This window comes from Erythrolamprus reginae, chromosome 1 (assembly GCF_031021105.1).
Source record: "Erythrolamprus reginae isolate rEryReg1 chromosome 1, rEryReg1.hap1, whole genome shotgun sequence".
NCBI classification, from domain to species: Eukaryota; Metazoa; Chordata; class Lepidosauria; order Squamata; family Dipsadidae; genus Erythrolamprus; species Erythrolamprus reginae.
Genome location: NC_091950.1, coordinates 24,795,821 through 24,816,049, shown reverse-complemented (window position 1 = coordinate 24,816,049; position 20,229 = coordinate 24,795,821). Strand labels below are relative to the sequence as shown.

Here is a 20,229-nt window from a genome sequence, read left to right as displayed (position 1 = left end):
TGAAAGGTCTTAAGCATAAAACGTATCAGGAAACACTTCATGAACTCAATCTGTATAGTCTGGAGGACAGAAGGGAAAGGGGGGACATGATCGAAACATTTAAATATGTTAAAGGGTTAAATAAGGTTCAGGAGGGAAGTGTTTTTAATAGGAAAGTGAACACAAGAACAAGGGGGCACAATCTGAGGTTAGTTGGGGGAAAGATCAGAAGCACTGTGAAAAAATATTATTTTACTGAAAGAGTAATAGATCCTTGCAACAAACTTCCAACAGATGTGGTTGGTAAATCCATAGTAACTGAATTTAAACATGCCTGGGATAAACATAGATCCATCCTAAGATAAAATACAGGAAATAGTATAAGGGCAGACTAGATGAACCACGAGGTCTTTTTCTGCCGTCAGTTTTCTATGTTTCTATATCTGCTGGCACACGAGCCATTGCCCTAGCTCAGCTCCAACGTGCATGTGTGTGCCGGCCAGCTGATTTTTGGCTCACACAGAGGCTCTGGGAGGGCATTTTTGGCTTCCAGAGATCCTCCGGGGGCATGGGGGAGGGCATTTTTACTCTTCCCTGGCTCCAGGGAAGCCTTTAGAAGACTTAATAAACTCAATCTGTATAGTCTGGAGGACAGAAGGGAAAGGGGGGGCTTGACTCATTTTAATATGTTAAAGGGTTAAATAAGATTCAGGAGGGAAGTGTTTTTAATAGGAAAGTGAACACAAGAACAAGGGGGCACAATCTGAGGTTAGTTGGGGGAAAGATCAGAAGCAACATGAGAAAATATTATTTGATTGAAAGAGTAGTAGATGCTTGGAACAAACTTCCAGCCGACGTGGTTGGTAAATCCACAGCAACTGAATTTAAACATGCCTGGGATAAACATATATCTATCCTAAGATAAAATACAGGAAATAGTATAAGGGCAGACTAGATGGACCATGAGGTCTTTTTCTGCCGTCAATCTTCTATGTTTCTATGAAACCCCAAGGACCTCACCTGCTCAGACATATCACGTGCTAGAAATTTCAAGTGGGTGATGGCAGGATATTTGTCTTTCCGCGCTGGGTCTGTGGTGCAGCGCATGAACAGGGAGGGGAGGATCTCGGTGTCAATCTTACACTTCTCGTTCACCACACTGACGCAGACTTTGTAGAACTGGACTGGAGAGGCGCTGCTGCCATCCGACGTGGCCACCACGATGTTGCCTCCGCCGGTGAAAGCAATATCAGCCAAGGCCACTCGGCAGCGCAGGCGGCAGAGGCTCTCCGTGGAGGTCAGCACTTGTCCGTTGGGCTTCAGCAGTGAGACGGTGACCAGCCCGCTGATTGTTACTGCGATCCAGCCTTCCATAGGTTTCCCCCCAAAGAGGGTCAACGACGGGGAGAACTTGACCCGGGAGAATTTCTCGCCAAAATTGGATGCTCCAGACTAAGGACAGAAGGAAACAGAAGATACTTAGGAGAGAGTTGATTATCAAGAGTATTACAGGTAAGTCCTTGGCTTATAACCGTTCATTGAAGTGACTGTTCAAAGTTAATAGCAGCACACTGAAAAAAATTGTCTTGAATATTTGTTTGTTTGTTTGTTTATCTATCTATCTATCTATCTATCTATCTCTATCTATCTTTCTATCTATCGTATCTATTTATCTATCGTATCTATCTATCTAATCTATCTATCTATCTATCTATCTATCTCTATCTATCTATCTATCTATCTATCTATATCTATCTAATCTATCTATCTATCTATCTAATCTATCTATCTATCTATCTATATCTATCTATCTATCTATCTATCTATCTATATCTATCTATCTAATCTATCTATCTATCTATCTATCTATCTATCTAATCTATCAATCTATCTAATCTATCTATCTATCTATCTATCTCTATCTATCTATCTATCTAATCTATCTATCTATCTCTATCTATCATCTCCCTCCCTCTCTCTCTCTCTCTCTATCTAATCTATCTATCTATCTATCTAATCTATCTATCTATCTATCTATCTATATCTATCTAATCTATCTATCTATCTCTATCTATCTATCTATCTATCTAATCTATCTATCTATCTATCTATCTAATCTATCTATCTATCTCTATCTATCATCTCCCTCTCTCTCTCTCTCTCTCTCTATCTAATCTATCTATCTATCTATCTATCTATCTATATCTATCTATCTAATCTATCTATCTATCTATCTATCTATCTCTATCTATCTATCTATCTATCTATCTCTATCTATCTATCTATCTATCTATATCTATCTATCTATCTAATCTATCTATCTATCTATCTATCTAATCTATCTATCTATCTATCTATCTATCTAATCTATCTATCTATCTATCTATCTATCTATCTCTATCTATCTATCTATCTATCTATCTATCTATCTATCTATCTATCTATCTATCTACCAGTATCTAATCTATCTATCTATCTCTATCTATCTATCTATCATCTCCCTCTCTCTCTCTCTCTCTCTCTCTCTCTATCTATCTAATCTATCTATCTATCTATCTATCTATCTATCTATCTATCTATCTAATCTATCTATCTATCTATCTAATCTATCTAATCTATCTATCTATCTATCTATCTATCTATCTATCTATTTATTTATGGACTTATATGCCACCCCCCTCCATGGATTCGGATATTAATCAAGTATGGGTGAAATTTTATGATTGAATAGAAAATGAACATGCATAAAAATTAAATTATATTGATTAAAATAAGAAGATAATAGAGAAGGAATGGTGGTAGACCCAGATGGCAAAAATTAGGTTTTGACAGGAGGCAGCGTTAGATAATCAGCATATACTGTACCTAAAATGAAGAATTGTTATGTATAAAAATGGTCAAAAATTATAAATTTTAAAAGAGACGCCAATAGCTTTAAAATATGCAGGACTAAACTATTGGTCTGTTAAACAAGAGAGGAACTAGGATAATAATCAGGGGAAGGTAAAGAAGGAGAAAGAGGAAGTAGAAAGGTGAAGGAAGAAGGAGGGGAGGGAAGGGGGAGAGAAGGAGTAAGAAGATAGAGGGAGGAGATGGAGAAAGAGGGAGGGGAATGTAAAGAGAAGAAGAATAACAGACTGATGAACAGAAATATAAAATACAGTAGGTGCAAAACAGGATATTGATTTAAGAATGATTGATAAAATGTATAATTAGCATTATATTTATTTATTATATATTTATTAATTGGATTTGTATTATTATTATATTCATTCATTCATTCATTTATTTATAAGATTTGTATGCCGCCCCTCTCCGTAGACTCGGGGTGGCTTACAGCAATAATAAAAACAATGTACAGTGGTACCTCGAGATACGAGTTTAATTCGTTCCGGACCTGGGCTCTTAAGTCGAGCAGCTCTTATCTCGAACGACTTTTCCCCATAGGAATTAATGTAAATAATTTTAATTGGTTCCAGCCCTCAAAAAACTCACAAAGTTAGTCTAAATTATGCAGAAAGACATGTTTTTAATGAAGAAATGTACATGTACATATAAATGAATAATGAAGTTTCTTTCACTTAACTTGTAAACTTTCTTAAACTTTTAAATTTACATATGTTCAACTTCTCTGCCACCCAATCCTGTAGGACAGAGGTCCCCAACCCTTTTTGCACCAGGGATCGGCTTTAAGCGATCAAGAGAGGAATGGGTGAATGAATGGACAGAGGGTGGGAAGGAAGGAAGGAAAGAGGGAAGGGACAGGAACAGAGGAAGGAAGCAAGGAAACTTATGAAAGGGGAGAGTAAGAGAGGAATGAGTGGAGGGAGGGAGGGAAGAAGGTGGGAAGGAGAAAGAAAAGAAGAAATAGAGGAAGGGAAGGTAAAAGAGAGAAAGAAAAAGAGAAAGAAAGAAAGAAAGAAAGAAAGAAAGAAAGAAAGAAAGGGGGAAGGGACAGGAACAGAGGAAGGAAGCAAGGAAACTTATGAAAGGGGAGAGTAAGAGAGGAATGAGTGAAGGGAGGGAGGGAGGGAGGGAAGAAGGTGGGAAGGAGAAAGAAAAGAAGAAATAGAGGAAGGGAAGGTAAAAGAGAAAAAGAAAAAGAGCAAGAAAGAAAGAAAGAAAGAAATAAAGGGGGAAGGGACAGGAACAGAGGAAGGAAGCAAGGAAACTTATGAAAGGGGAGAGTAAGAGAGGAATGAGTGAAAGGAGGGAGGGAGGGAAGAAGGTGGGAAGGAGAAAGAAAAGAAGAAATAGAGGAAGGGAAGGTAAAAGAGAGAAAGAAAAAGAGCAAGAAAGAAAGCTGCAAGCACCCCCCCGAGCCCCCCAGGCCGGCTGCAACCTTTTAAAACACGCGCGCCGCTTCGCAGCTGTCTCCTGAAGCCGAACGCGGAAGTTAGCGTTTGGCTTCAGGAGACAGCTCCTTGGCGCTTGTATCTCGAATTTGGGCTTGTAAGTAGAACAAAAATATCTCTCCCCTCCCAGCTCTTATCTCGAGTTGCTCTTAAGTAGAGCAGCTCTTATGTCGGGGTTCCACTGTATAACAAATCTAATATTTAATCTAATATCTTAATCTAATCTAATATTTTAAATATCTTTAAAAACCCTTATTTAAAAAGCAAGACATACACATCAGCATACCATGCATAAACTATATAAGCCTGGGGGAGATGTCTCAATTCCCCCATGCCTGACGGCAGGGGTGGGTTTTGAGGAGTTTACAAAAGGGAAGGAGGGTGGGGGCAATCCTAATCTCTGGGGAAGAGTTGGTTCCAGAGGGTCGGGGCCGCCACAGAGAAGGCTCTTTCCCTGGGTCCCGCCAGATGACATTGTTTAGTTGACGGGGCACGGAGAAGACCAACTCTGTGGGACCTAGCTGGTCGCTGGGATTCGTGCGGCAGAAGGCAGTCCTAGAGGTATTTATTGTATTGTATGCCGCCCCCTCCAAGGATTATAGCATTAACAATAGCAATTATTATTATTATTATTATTATTATTATTAATTAGATTTGTATGCCGCCCCTCTCCGAAGACTCGGGGCGGCTCACAACAGCATATAAAAAACAGTATAACAACGGGACAAATCTAATAATAAAATATATAAAAACCCCAACAATTAAAAACCATACAGCACATACACACCAAACGTGAAATATAATAAGCCTGGGGGAGATGTCTTAGTTCCCCCATGCCAGGCGATATAGGTGGGTCTTGAGTAACTTGCGAAAGACAAGGAGGGTGGGGGCCGTTCTAATCTCCGGGGGGAGTTGATTCCAGAGGACCGGGGCCGCCACAGAGAAGGCTCTTCCCCTGGGGCCCGCCAAATGACATATACCACTTTACAGTGCTTTACAGCCCTCTCTAAGCAGTTTATTGCCCTCAACAATATGGGTCCTCGTTTTACCGACCTTGGAAGGATGGAAGGCTGAGTCAACCTTGAGCCTGATGAGATTCAATCTGCCAAACTACTGGCTCTATAATTGTGCATATTATTGATATATTTTATACTATATGCACTGATATGTATATGCTAATTGTGGAGAAAAAATAAAAACCATCACACAACTGACTTTGCTTGCAGGAAGTTGGCAGAAACAATTGCAAACGGCAGTCATATGACTGCAGCTCACTGCGATGTTGCAAACACAAGCCGGGCACCTGAGCGATAACACCCATAACTTTGAACAGAAACTTGAATGAATGCATGTAAGCTGAGAATTCCCTGTAGAGTAGTAACCCTTCCTTGGCCTACTTACCTTCTCCACGTGCAAAGCCAGCTTCACCCCATTGTGCAGCCAGGAAAGTGCCACTACTGGGTCTCCTTCCACTTCACTGCCCACCTCGCTCTCCCAGCTGTTGGCTAGGTGGTCCATCATACTCCAACATTTGACCTGCCCATCAGCGTCAGCAGACAGAAGTCTGGATCCTGCAGCCAGGGGTGGGGGGAGGAATGAAGTCAGAATACCAATCAACAGAAGGAGAGGCCCATCTTCTACGTCGGGGTTGGCAACCTTAAACACTCAAAGAGCCATTTGGACCCATTTCCCATAGAAAAGAAAACATCAGGAGTCACAAAAACCTTCCCGTGCCTATTTCCTAAGCAGCCACAAACTATGTATAGTTGAATTACAGGTTTTGTTTTCTTCTGAAACTTTTATCTTCTTAGATTTATCCATGGTTCACCTATCGGGGGGGGGGGGGGGGCTTAATAAATTGCACATCACCAATCCCAGCGACCGGTTAGGTCCCACAGAGTGGGCCTTCTCCGGGTCCCGTCGATTAAGCAATGTCGTTTGGCGGGACCCAGGAGGAGAGCCTTCTCTGTGGCAGCCCCGGCCCTCTGGAACCAGCTCCCCCCAGATATCAGAGTTGCCCCCACCCTCCTTGCCTTTCGCAAGCTCCTTAAAACCCACCTCTGTGGTCAGGCATGGGGGAATTGAAATTTCCCTTCCCCCTAGGCTTATAGAATTTATACATGGTATGCTTGTATGTATGAGTGGTTTTTTAAATTGGGGTTTTTTAGATTATTTTTAATATTAGATTTGTTTACATTGTCTTTTTATATTGTTGTTAGCTGCCCCGTGTCTTCAGAGAGGGGCGGCATACAAATCTAATAAATACAAATACATCAGTGAATGTTATTCCCACAGAAAAGAAAACATCAGGAGTCACAAAAATCTTCCTGTGCCTATTTCCTAAGCAGCCACAAACTATATATAGTTGAATTAAAGGTTCTGTTTTCTTCTGAAACCTTTCTCTTCTTGGATTTATCCATGGTTGGCCTATCAGGGGGGGGGGGGGCTTAATAAATTGCACATCAGTGGATGTCATTCCCATAGAAAAGAAAACATCAGGAGTCACAAAAACCTTCCCGTGCCTATTTCCTAAGCAGCCATAAAACTACTATATATACAGTAGTTGAATTAAAAGTTCTGTTTTCTTCTGAAACTTTTCTTTCCTTGGATTTATCCATGGTTGACCTATTGGGGGGGGGGGGAAGCTTAATAAATTGCACATCAGTGGATGTCATTCCCACAGGAAAAAAAAACATTGGGAGCCACAAAAACCTTCCCGTGCCTATTTCCTAAGCAGCCACAAACTATATATAGTTGAATTAAAGGTTCTGTTTTCTTCCGAAACTTTTCTCTTCTTGGATTTATCCATGGTTTGCCAACCCGGCGTGCGTGTGTCAAAAAGCTTAATAAATTGCACATTGGTAGATGCCGCACATTGGCAGTTGTGACATATATTTTGAGCGACAGGGAGCCGCAGCAGAGGTATAAAAGAGCCACATGTGGCTCTAGAGCCGTGGGCTGCTGACCCCTGCTCTAGCTGTAAAATGGAATTAACTGATCTCGCATATTTGAATAGTGTCTCAAAGATAAAGTTTCTTTCATGAACTTTTTGATTTAGGGAATATTATGAAAGAGAGAACATAAGGATTAGCAAGATGATATTTTGTCATCATAAGTTATAACAACAGAATCTTAAAAGGCTGCCAGTTTCCTTACACCCTCTTACACCAAACAGCAGGGTAGGGTTATTTTGAGTCTCTTTCTCATGTCCTCTTCTTCCTCCCAGGATTGAATTGTCATTTATAATTTCTTAATCAATCTTGTGTTCCTTCATCCAGGTCAATTTCATGCTCCTTTACATGGACATAGCCATGTAATCATCTTGGCAATAAGCCAGACATGGTTTGTCCATGCTTTCTTTTAGGATATTTTGTGAATAGTCTACAACAGTGTTTTTCAACCAGTGTGCCGCGGCACACTAGTGTGCCGTGAGACATGGTCAGGTGTGCCGCAAAGCTCAGAGAGAGAAAAAAAGCAAGAGAGAAAGAGCGAGAGAGAGAAAGAACAAGAGAGAGAGAGAAAGAAAGCAAGAGAGAGAGAAAGAAAGCAAGAGAGAGAGAAAGAAAGCAAGAGAGAGAGAAAGAAAGCAAGAGAGAGAGAAAGAAAGCAAGAGAGAGAGAAAGAAAGCAAGAGAGAGAGAAAGAAAGCAAGAGAGAGAGAAAGAAAGCAAGAGAGAAAGAGCGAGAGAGAGAAAGAACAAGAGAGAGAGGGAAAGAAAGCAAGAGAGAGAGAAAGAAAGCAAGAGAGAAAGAGCGAGAGAGAGAAAGAACAAGAGAGAGAGAGAAAGAAAGCAAGAGAGAAAGAGCGAGAGACAGAAAGAACAAGAGAGAGAGAGAAAGAAAGCAAGAGAGAGAGAAAGAAAGCAAGAGAGAAAGAGCGAGAGAGAGAAAGAACAAGACAGAGAGAGAAAGAAAGCAAGAGAGAGAGAAAGAAAGCAAGAGAGAAAGAGCGAGAGACAGAAAGAACAAGAGAGAGAGAGAAAGAAAGCAAGAGAGAGAAAGAAAGCAAGAGAGAAAGAGCGAGAGAGAGAAAGAACAAGAGAGAGAGAGAAAGAAAGCAAGAGAGAGAGAAAGAAAGCAAGAGAGAGAGAAAGAAAGCAAGAGAGAGAAAGAAAGCAAGAGAGAGAGAAAGAAAGCAAGAGAGAGAGAAAGAAAGCAAGAGAGAAAGAGCGAGCGAGAGAAAGAACAAGAGAGAGAGAGAAAGAAAGCAAGAGAGAGAGAAAGAAAGCAAGAGAGAGAGAAAGAAAGCAAGAGAGAAAGAGCGAGAGAGAGAAAGAACAAGAGAGAGAGAGAAAGAAAGCAAGAGAGAAAGAGCGAGAGAGAGAAAGAAAGCAAGAGAGAAAGAGCGAGAGAGAGAAAGAACAAGAGAGAGAGAGAAAGAAAGCAAGAGAGAGAGAAAGAAAGCAATAGAGAGAGAGAAAGAGAGGGAGGAAAGGAGAGAGAGAGAAAGACAGAGAGGGAGGGAGAGAGAAAGAGCAAAAAAGAGGAAGGGAGAGAAAGAAAGAGGGATGGAGAGAAAAAGAAGGAAGGGAGAGAAAGAGGGTGGGAGAGAAAAATAGAGCGAAAGGGAGGAAGAGAGATATTTTTTTTGTCCAAACTTTTTTTAGCCCCCACCCTCCCCCCGCTCAATGTGCCCTAGGGTTTTGTAAATGTACAAAATGTGCCGCGGCTCAAAAAAGGTTGAAAATCACTGGACTACAACCATCAAATTTGTTGGTGGTTTCCCATTGAAATAGCTTCTGGGATCAGCCAACTTTAGCTGAGAACCAAGGTCATCTCTACTGGCAACAGATAAGATTGGGGAAGGAGTGTCTGAAGAGCCTGTCAATTAACTCAATTGACCAACGTGACCTGTGACACTTGGAGGTGGGGTTGTTTCCTAGTTTAATTACACCGAAACCACGGGAAAGATTTAGAATTGGTTTCCCACTGGAGCTGTGTCGATATGATGTACTTAGTAAACAGGACATTTGAGAAGGAGCCATGTTTCAGAGTTCTGATTTACTTCGGTTCGTTAGTCGGAGCCTTGACATCACCCTTCCCTATCCTGCCATTCTCATCAATAAATCTGGAAGGTACCAGCCTGAAGAAATGGATCTTTAGTATCAATTTCCTCAACCCAGACAAGACGGAGTGGCTGTGGGTCTTGCCTCCCAAGGACAATCCCATCTGTCCGTCAATCACCCTGGGGGGGGGGAATCATTGACCCCCTCAGAGAGGGTTCGCAACTTGGGCGTCCTCCTCGATCCACAGCTCACATTAGAGAAACATCTTTCGGCTGTGGCGAGTGGGGCGTTTGCCCAGGTTCGCCTGGTGCACCAGTTGCGGCCCTATTTGGACAGGGAGTCACTGCTCACAGTCACTCATGCCCTCATCACCTCGAGAATGCAGCTGTGAGAGCAATCATGGGCTTCCCTAAATATGCCCATGTTACACCAACACTCCGCAGTCTGCATGGGTTGCCGATCAGTTTCCGGTCACAATTCAAAGTATTGGTTATGACCTATAAAGCCCTTCATGGCACTGGACCAGATTATCTCAGGGACCGCCTTCTGCTGCACGAATCCCAGCGACCGGTTAGGTCCCACAGAGTGGATCTTCTCTGGGTCCCGTCAACTAAAGAATGTTGCTTGGTGGGACCCAGGGGAAGAGCCTTCTCTGTGGCGGCCCCGGCCCTCTGGAACCAACTCCCCCCAGAGATTAGAATTGCCCCCACCCTCCTTGCCTTTCGTAAGCTTCTTAAAACCCACCTCTGCCACCAGGCATGGGGGAATTGAGATGCTCTTTCCCCCTAGGCCTTTACAATTTCATGTATGGTATGTTTGTATGTATGTTTGGTTTTTTATATTAATGGGTTTTTAATCATTTTTAGTATTTATTGGATTATTATTGTACATTGTTTTATTATTGCTGTTAGCCGCCCCGAGTCTCCGGAGAGGGGCGGCATACAAATCCAATCAATCAATCAATCAATAAATGAATAAACTAATCCTGACACTTTGGATCTTTTGGAAAAACTAAGATCTTCCCGGGCAACCCAGTGGTGGGAGACATTTTTTTGTTTGCAAGTGCCACGAAATGAACCCGTGGTCTTCAAATCAAACAGGGGCACCAAGCGACAGCTGTCCTTCTTTACCTGACTGATCCCATTCCAAGCAGGTGATGATTTCAATGTGTCCAGAATTGATGGAGTGGACGTCCCACGGATGTTCTGTGTCAAGGATGTGGATCATATGGGTGAGGTCTGAGGAAGGAAATGAAAGAAAAAAAGTGACATAGAGGGTGTCAACCCTGAAGGTGACCTGACTGAAGCCATTTTGAAATTTCAATGTTTCCACACTGTGTCAACGTTCCAAATAACATCAGAGAAATAAATCAGAGTTCAAACCTTGGCCTTCTTCCAAGTTCCAATTTATTAACCGAGCCATGTTGATTATGAACTGTAATCAACCGGATACTAACTTTTCCTACAGTTCTCCACCCAGGTTAAGGTTCATCCCTCGTCCCCACACCCATAAGTTCATCACACAGACCACTCCGGTTCTCTCAACGTCCATGATCCTCCACTGCACTTCCAGGTGGTGCTGAGCAAAGGATGACCTTGAATCTTTGGAAACAATTTGTTGTGGCTAGTGATGGGCGAACCCAACGGTGTTCGGGTTCGGAAAGTTTGGCCGAATTTTACGCAAAATTTGGCCGAACCCGAACCGAACCCAAACCCGAACGGGGAATCCCTCCCACGAAGAGATTCCGGGGGCGGAGCTTTGACGTCGCCGGCAGGTTGCTAAGGACGCCAAGGTGATCACTTCCTGGAATCCATGGAATCCAGGAAGTGATCACCTTGGCGTCCTTAGCAACCTGCCGGTGACGTCAAAGCTCCACCCCCAGAATCTCTTCAGGGGAGGGATTCCCCAGCTCCTTCAAAGGGAGGTCTTCACGTAAAAATAAACATTTTTATTTTTATGAAAAAGGACACTGCAGCGGCGCTGCAAGCAAAGGGCGGTGGAATCCAGGAAGTGATCACCTTGGCGTCCTTAGCAACCTGCCGGTGACATCAAAACTCCAAACGCCGAACACGACTCCGAACTTTGCCCAAAGTTTGGAAAAATTTAAGGTTTGTGTTCGGTATACCGAACACCGCAAAATTCGGTATGTACCCGAATTGTGCAGGTTCGGTTCGCCCATCACTAGTTGTGGCTAGTATTTTTCCCTCTCCATTTTTCCTAGTTACAATCTTTGTAGCATTGCCATGATCCTGTGATCAAAATTTAGATACTTAGTACCTGGTTTGTATTTATGACAGGTATAGTGTCCGAGAGTCACGTGATCCCCCTTTTTTGCGATCTTCTGACAAGCAAAGTCAATAGGAAATCCAGATTCATTTAACCCATTTGGCTTATTAACTTAGCAACTTCAGTGATTTACTTAACTCAACGGTGGGTTACTCCTGGTTTGGCAAACAAGTAGCGGCAGTGGCGCAAAGCTCCACCCAACTGCCTGGGACGCTTTTGCACATGCAGAAGCATCAAGCGCGACCGCACGCGTGAACTTGTAGTGACGGGATTTAGAACTCACTACTGACTTTACTACTGTGGTAAGAGTAGTTGTATGTCGCTTGGCAGGACCCAGGGGAAGAGCCTTCTCTGTGGCGGCCCCGGCCCTCTGGAACCAACTCCCCCCAGAGATTAGAATTGCTCCCACCCTCCTTGCCTTTCGTAAGCTTCTTAAAACCCACCTCTGCCGCCAGACATGGGGGAACTGAGATACTCTTTCCCCCTAGGCCTTTACAATTTTATGCATGGTATGTCTGTATGTATGTTTGGTTTTACAATAAGGGTTTTTAACTGTTTTAATATTGGATTGTCATATGCTGTTTTACTACTGTTGTTAGCCGCCCCGAGTCTACGGAGAGGGGCGGCATACAAATCCAATCCAATCAAATCAAAATGGGATGAAAATCAATTTTAACATTAACAATTAACCAATTTCTCCCTTAACAACAGAAAATTTGGGCATAACTGTGGTCGTAAAGTCAAGGAGAATCTGTATTCGAAATAACAAGAAGATCTGCCAGTAAACTGGATCTTTGACCTCAGCACCAAAAACTTTCATGATAGAGAAAGCAACAACTATGGTCTGTTGCCCATCCTGGATTCAAGAGTAGATTGTCTCTGGAGGCTTCACTGAGCCACCAATGAATTTATGTAACCTGCCCACTTTTCTGTGAAAGCCAAAAAATACAATAAATTCACCATTATCAGATTGAGCCTATTTAATGGGCTGACATTTATGTTTGGTACAAGATTATCCATTTCTTCATATTCTCTTATTTATCTACTTACACCTCGCCTTTATTCTTTTTATAAATGTCAGTGAACATACTGAATAGACCTTCCTCTTGTTTGTGAACAACTTTTATTTATTTATCTATCTATCTATCTATCTATCTATCTATCTATCTATCTACCTACCTACCTACCTACCTACCTACCTACCTATTTATTGGATTTGTATGCCGCCCCTCTCCGTGGACTTGGGGCAGCTCACAACAAACATAGGATACATAATAAAGCAATTTGATCCAATTAATAACAGTTAAAAGACTTTTTAAAAATCCTAAAAACTTCAAAAACATTCAATTATCATTCACTCAATCAATAGATCACTCTAAACACACTCATTGGTCAGGGGGAGAGATCTAGTGGCCCCAGGCCTGGCGGCAAAGATGAGTTTTCAAACTTTTTTCGGAAAGCAAGGAGGATGGGGGCAGTGTGAATCTCTGGGGAGAGCTGGCTCCAGAGGGCCGGGGCCTCCACAGAGAAGGCTCTTCCCCTAGGTCTCACCAGCCGACATTGTCTGGTTGATGGGACCCTGAGAAGACCAACTCTGTGGGACCTCGCCAGACACTGGGATTCGTGCGGGAGAAGGCGGTGTCGGAGATAATCTGTTCCTATGCCATGTAGGGCTTTATAGGTCATAACCAACACTTTAAATTGTGTCCGGAAACCAATCGGCAGCCAGTGCAGTCCGTGGAGTGATGTTGAAATATGGGCATGACTCGGGAGGCCCAATACTGCTCACGCAGCTGCATTTTGGATGATTTGAAGTTTCCAAACACTCTTCAAAGGTAGCCCCATTTATCTACCTACCTATCTATCTATCTATCTATCTATCTATCTATCTATCTATCTATCTATCTATCTATCTATCTATCTAACCTATCTATCTAACCTATCTATCTAACCTATCTATCTAACCTATCTATCTATCTATCTATCTATCTATCTATCTATCTATCTATTTCCTACCTTTATTGTTTATAAATAACTCAAGGTGGTATACAATAATTCATCCTCCTAGTTTCCTTAAAATAACCACCCCTGGGAGGTGGTTTGGGCTAAGCTGGGCTCACCCAACTGTTTTCATGCCAAAAGTGGCACTACAACTCTCAACCTCCCGGTTATTGGCCCGAAGTCACCCAGTCAGTTTTCACACCTAAGGTATGTCACACTCTTCTTGTTCCTAGACTGGTGCCTTAAAGATTAGGCCAAACTGGTTAAAATCGTAAAACAATATTAAAATAATAAAACTATTTCAGCAAATATCTTCATATTCCAGGACGTGTTACAGTGGTTCTCAACCTTTCTAATGCTGCAACTCCTTAATACGTCATGTTGTGGTGACCCCCAACCATAAGTCTAGTACCAATTCTCCCAACAGAGCTTTAAACTGATTGGCAGGGAGGTCAGAGGGTCACCCCCATTGTAAAGGCCTGATTGGTTGGATTGTAAAAATATGTTCCAAGGCGCCAGGATAGAAGCTTTACTTCCTAACACCATGTGAAATTTGTCTATTCCCGTGATTTTCGGCAACCCCTGTGAAACAGTCGTTCGACCTCCCAAAAGGGGTCCCCCAGGTTGAGAACCACTGTGTTAAGAGCAATATCAATGGCAAAGAAGCCAACATAGTAGGAAATACCTTTTTCCTCTTCATTTTTGAGATCTGTGGTGAAAGCAATCAAATTGCGACAAGACCAGGCACAGACCAGTGGAATGGATGGGCAGTGGTTACTCTTTGGACGCTTCTCCCACTCACAGATATATGCCAGATCCATTGTGTTTTCCTCAGTGTAATAACCAGGAGCTACTACCTAGAAGGAAATTGCAATTAGAAGCTGCTGTAACTATTACAACAAAGGGGGGGGGGAACCCAGATGATAAACCAAAGGGAATCACAGCAGCCACCCCCTGCTCCACTTCTTATAATATGCTTCTTGCAATATTTTGTCCAAAGTTTGGACAAATGGTAAGGGCGGATCTGACCTGGTTCTATTATGCTTCCAGATCTCAATAGCTGGGATTCAGGGTTTCCCACGAAGCACGAGATGTGTGATGTTGGCCATACCCCTTCCCACCTTTCCTATAATTTGGGACCTGTACTTCTATCAATGTACCGGTAGCCCAACATTTTTCAGCTATGTTGTACTGCTGAAGTATATTCTGTTTGAAATCAATGACAATTCCCACCCAAAATTCAGATACATTGCTACTAAGCCAGGTACCTTAGCTGTACCCAGGTACAACTAGACACAAGAACATTTTTTCCCAAGCGCCATTACTCTGCTAAACAAACAATTCCCTCAACATTGTCAAATTATTTACTAAGTCTGCACTTCTATTATTACTAGTTTTTCTCATCATTCCTATCACCCATTTCCAACCACTTATGACTATATGACTGTAACTTGTTGCTTGTATCCTTAAGATTTATATTAATATTGTTTCCTCATTGCTTGTTTGACCCCTATGACAATCATTAAGTGTTATACTCATGATTCCTGACAAATGTATCTTTTTTTTTATGTACACTGAGAGCATATGCATCAAAGATAAATTCCTTGTGTGTCAAATCACTATTCTATTCTATTCTATTCTATTCTATTCTATTCTACCCACTAGCTTTCAGCTGGAGAATTCTGAGAGTTGGAGTGAACAGATCTCAATGTCAACCAGGTTTGAGAAACACGAGTCTAGATTTTTTGCAGCTTAAATATGATGGTCCAAAATATGACAGGCCTTCCTTCCTTCTGTTCATTCAAGTCATTCATGAAAACATTAATGGGTATCAGTTCCAGGAACAAACCTGTAGCTCCCCATTCAATGCCTTATTATTCCAGGCTTATCCCAATTAGATTTTTAAAAAACAGAATGACTATTCTGTCCATTCTCTGATGGTCAGTAAAATTCAACATGACTTGATGGTGTATAATCAATCAATCACTCTTTGAATGTGGGTTTGAAGACATCTGTGTTTTTTTCTTAATAGATCAAATATTGATTCAAGTTGCTCATACAGGTAGACCTCGACTTACGACTTGCAACTGGGTCCCAAATTTGTTAAATGAGACATCTATTAAGTGAAATTTTGTTCCATTTTATGACTGCTGCAGTTGATAAGTTAGTAACCCGGTTGTTAAGATACTTCAAACATGAGCCAGTTGCCAAGCATCTGAATTTGGATCACACGATTTATTTATTTATTTTATTTATTTGTTTGTTTGTTTGTTTGTTTTGTCCAATACACAATGAGAGTTTTAGTGGGTATATATATATACACATAGTAAAATACATGATGAAGGTTATAGAGGAGATACTCATAATAAAATATATCTATGAAAGAATAGAAAAGAAGATATAGTAATAGAACATATCAATGAAAGAATAGAAGAAGAGATATAGGAATAGAAGAAAGGTATAGGAGATATAGGAGAGCAATAGGACAGGGGAGGGAAGGCACTCTAGTGCACTTGTACTCGCCCCTTACTGACCTCTTAGGAATCTGGATAGGTCAACCGTAGATAATCTAAGGGTAAAGTGTTGGGGGTTTGGGGATGACACTATGGAGTCCAGTAATGAGTTCCACACTTCGACAACTGGGTTACTGAAGTCATATTTTTTACAGTCAAGTTTGGAGCGGTTAATATTAAGTTTAAATCTGTTATGTTATCTTGTGTTGTTGTGGTTTTAGAAAGGTATTTTGAAAAACGATCATGGTCACCAAAGAAGCTGTTGTAAGTCGAGGACTACCTGTAAAATCTACCTGGGGCACATTCTCATCAAATGCTTGCTAAATTCAAGTTGTATTAAATTCATAGCATCCCACAAGCTACCAAAGCCCCAAATCAGTCATCACTGTGCTTTCTATCCAGTGTAATGGCTCTAAATTAAAGATTAATGCCTCAACAAACGATGCTAGGAGGAAAATTACTCTGGAAATACAAGCTCTGTAACAAAAATATCTTCCGATATTTAAAATGTTGACATTTTTTGCATTCTCTGTTTCTCCTCCCCCCCCCGCTCTCCCCAAATGAACTCTCCCATATCCCCCTACTTACCCCAACCATTCATGCGGCCCAGCTCACATGCGCATGCCCCAAAACACGGGCTTCTTTCTTTAATGCTGTCTAATAAAGTGCCTGATATTCACGTGGAATAGTTAAATAATTTATTTCATTAATTAATAACTATTATTTATATGCCGCCCCGAGTCCTCGGAGAAGGGCGGCAGATAAATCCAATTAAGAAATATAATAAATAAATAAAAATATTTTAAAAGTTAATCTGAGAGAAAAATTTAAACTTCCCGAGCCTCTTTTGTCGCGAAAACTCAAATTCCCGTTTCTTTTCGGGGTTCTTAATAAAGACGAACGCCGTCTGAGCTTAATTCCTACCCAAACCTTCCGCGAGGATAACCAAAGGGAGTATCATTTGCATACGTCATTTCCCATCATGCACCCCGCTGAAAGTAATCAGATAATCCATTGAAAAGATGTTTAATGTATGTTAATAGTAAGTTTTTTTAAAAAAAAATAGAGGTTTAAGAAGATTCTGCGTGGATATAAAACTAATAGACAAATTTACCGTTACATTATCTCACCATAATATGATAATTATACTCATAGAAACCTTAAATAATGTATAAGACAGACATATATTTGTGCTCGCTTCGGCAGCACATATACTAAAATTGGAACGATACAGAGAAGATTAGCATGGCCCCTGCGCAAGGATGACACGCAAATTCGTGAAGCGTTCCATATTTTGCTTTGCCCCTTTGCAATTTATCAGTTCTTATGGTCTCCTATAAATTCCTTTTCCATCCAGCCTATGGCTCAACCTTGGTACATGCACTTATAGAAAATTTTTGTTGCTGTTTCATCACAGTGGATGGCGCTTCTGTTATGATTATACAGTACTTTATTAATGCAATATGAGCCTTTTAAAAGCATGGTAAATATAATACAAATGCATTTATTTATTTATTTATTTATTTACTTACTTACTTACTTACTTACTTACTTACTTACTTACTTACTTACTTACTTACTTACTTACTTACTTACTTACTTACTTACTTGCATTGGCTGCCGATCAGTTTCTGGTCACAATTCAAAGTGTTGGTCATGACCTTTAAAGCCCTACATGGCTTTGGACCAGACTACCTCCGGAACCGCCTGCTACCGCACGAATCCTAGCGACCGATAAGGTCCCACAGAATTGGCCTTCTCCAGGTCCCATCGACTAAACAATGTCGTTTGGCGGGCCCCAGGGGAAGAGCCTTCTCTGTGGCGGCCCCGGCCCTCTGGAACCAACTCCGCCCAGAGATTAGAATTGCCCCCACCCTCCCTGTCTTTCGTAAACTGCTCAAGACTCATTTATATCGCCAGGCATGGGGGAATTGAGATATTCCTTCCCCCTAGGCCATTACAAGTTATGCATGGTATGTCTGTGTGTATGTTTGGTTTTATAATAAGGGTTTTTAGTTGTTTTATTATTGAATTGTCACATGCTGTTTTTATCATTGTTGCTAGCCGCCCCGAGTCTACGGAGAGGGGCGGCATACAACTCCAATAAATAATAATAATAATAATTATTATTATTATTATTATTACTACTTACTTATTTACTTCCTTCCTTCCTTCCTTCCTTCCTTACTTACTTACTTACTTGCCACCCATCTCCTCAAGGACCTCTGGGCAGCTTACAACAAATAAAAACAATATTTAAAAAACAATTGAAAAATAATTACAAAACCCTAGTAAAAGCGGTACATATGGTCGGATCTAGATGGTATCTCATTTGGTCAACAGCCCCAGTCCTACATAAAAGTAATTCTATATAAGTAATTCTAATTTTCTTTTGTTCTAAACAAAGTTAAGATTACGTTTTACAAGCAGGAGTAGCTTATGTTTGTTATGCGACAGAAAGGTCCAGTGTATATAAAGAAATATTCACTGTAATGGTAGTTATAGTAGGCACACAAGTATAGTGTGATAACATTTCTTTTATTTCAACGATTTTAGTGCAATCTAAACTCATAGTTTGGTAATACCTCCAACCAAATTTGTTCACTTTCAATAATGTAAAAAAAAAACTTCAATAATTTCATGAATCAAACAGGGCAAATTTCCAAATGCTTCTTACAAGCTGTTTGGAGAAGCTAGCGATGTTTGTAAAAAAATATTTTAGTGTAGGGCGAACAAGGTTGAGGAGAGATGTACAGTGTTCCCTCGATTTTCGCCGGGGTTACGTTCCAAGACCTCCCGCGAAAGTCGATTTTCCGCGAAGTAGCGGTGCGGAAGTAAAAACACCATCTGCGCATGCACACCCTTTTTCCATGGCCGCGCAAGGGCTTGAAGTTGGAGGCGGGGAGTGATGAAAGTGCGGAGGCTGGCAAAGATTGTTTTTAATGTCGGCCACCCACCCAGCGCCTCCGGCCTCCTCGCCGCTACCCCCCGCCCGCCCGATTCGCCCCTCTCACCGGCTTTCTTGGGGCACGAGTCCTCCTGCAGCAGCGCTAGCGGCTACGGCTTCTCGGCCTCCTCATTTGGCCGCTAGCCGCTCTGAGTGCTTTGAGAATGCCCGCCCCACCCTTCTTGTAGTCCCTTGGCTGAGAGCGCTTTCGTCCCAGCTGTCAGCGAGGGGGGCTGCAGGAGGCGGGACAGGCGTTCTCACAGAGAGCAACAGACAGAGCGAGATGGAAAGGAGAGAGGGAGAAAGAGAGAAAGAGCAAGAGGGGGGAGAGTGGAAGGTAGAGAGAGAGAGAGAGAGAGAAATGATAGAAAAAAGGGGAGGAAAAAAGAGAAATGAGAAAATGATTTATTTTTTTTATTCTTTGTCCAATATACAATACATATGAAAGAGAATAGACATTAAGTGATATATAAAAGATAGGAAGTAAAGAGGAAGAGAAGTAGGTGGGAAGGAAATAATATATATGATAAAAGGGAAAGGAAAGACAATTGGACAGGGGACGAAAGGCACATCAGTGCACTTATGTACGCCCCTTAATTGAAGCAGAGAATGACAGGAAAGAGAGAGAGAAGCGACTCTTGATTGAAAGCATACAGTATGGTAAAAGCACTTAAATAATGACAGAATAAAAAACCCCAGCCCTCACCTGTGTTTGAAAATGGTTCAAGAGTTCACACACAAACACACACAGGTGGGGGGGGGGAATTTACATACAGGTACAATATTCATTCATTCATTCACTCACTCATTCTTCCTTCTATGTCACTCAGTCCCAACACTTTTAACCCATAAATTACCATCTCCCATCCCCTTAATTACCATTTCCCCTTCCCATTACTGTACAGTACTGTACTGTACCTCTACCTGTACCTGTACAGTACATTGAATAAGACACTTAGTCATCCTGATAGTTATAAATGATAATTATTTATTTACATTTGGGGGGGGGGGGTTATTTGCAAAAAATATTAGCATAACTAGGATAACTAGGGATCTTCTTCTATCACCATTTCATCGGGCACTTCTACAATGGACGCTGAAGGTGATGGTGTGACAGACCTCTTGGTTTTTGTGACAAACATA

At 41.5% G+C, this 20,229-nt stretch overlaps 1 protein-coding gene and 1 non-coding gene across 2 annotated transcripts in view; one reads left to right on the top strand and one right to left on the bottom strand.

The window, feature by feature from the left end:
- MED16 (mediator complex subunit 16) overlaps positions 1–17,074 on the bottom strand; it is a 41,144-nt gene extending 24,070 nt beyond the window's left edge. Inside the window, exons 1-5 of the mRNA XM_070747330.1 lie at positions 16,728–17,074; positions 14,312–14,483; positions 10,470–10,577; positions 5,736–5,905; positions 1,000–1,431 (exon numbers count right to left, since the gene is read on the bottom strand). Of these exons, the coding sequence (XP_070603431.1) occupies positions 1,000–1,431; positions 5,736–5,905; positions 10,470–10,577; positions 14,312–14,483; positions 16,728–16,736 (891 nt within the window). The 5' untranslated portion in view covers positions 16,737–17,074. The remainder of the gene's footprint in view (positions 1–999; positions 1,432–5,735; positions 5,906–10,469; positions 10,578–14,311; positions 14,484–16,727) is intronic.
- A 255-nt stretch (positions 17,075–17,329) lies between these two features.
- Positions 17,330–17,436, top strand: LOC139158271 (U6 spliceosomal RNA). The gene has a single exon (XR_011557662.1). It is a non-coding gene; the product is annotated as a U6 spliceosomal RNA (small nuclear RNA).
- Positions 17,437–20,229: the final 2,793 nt, after the last annotated feature.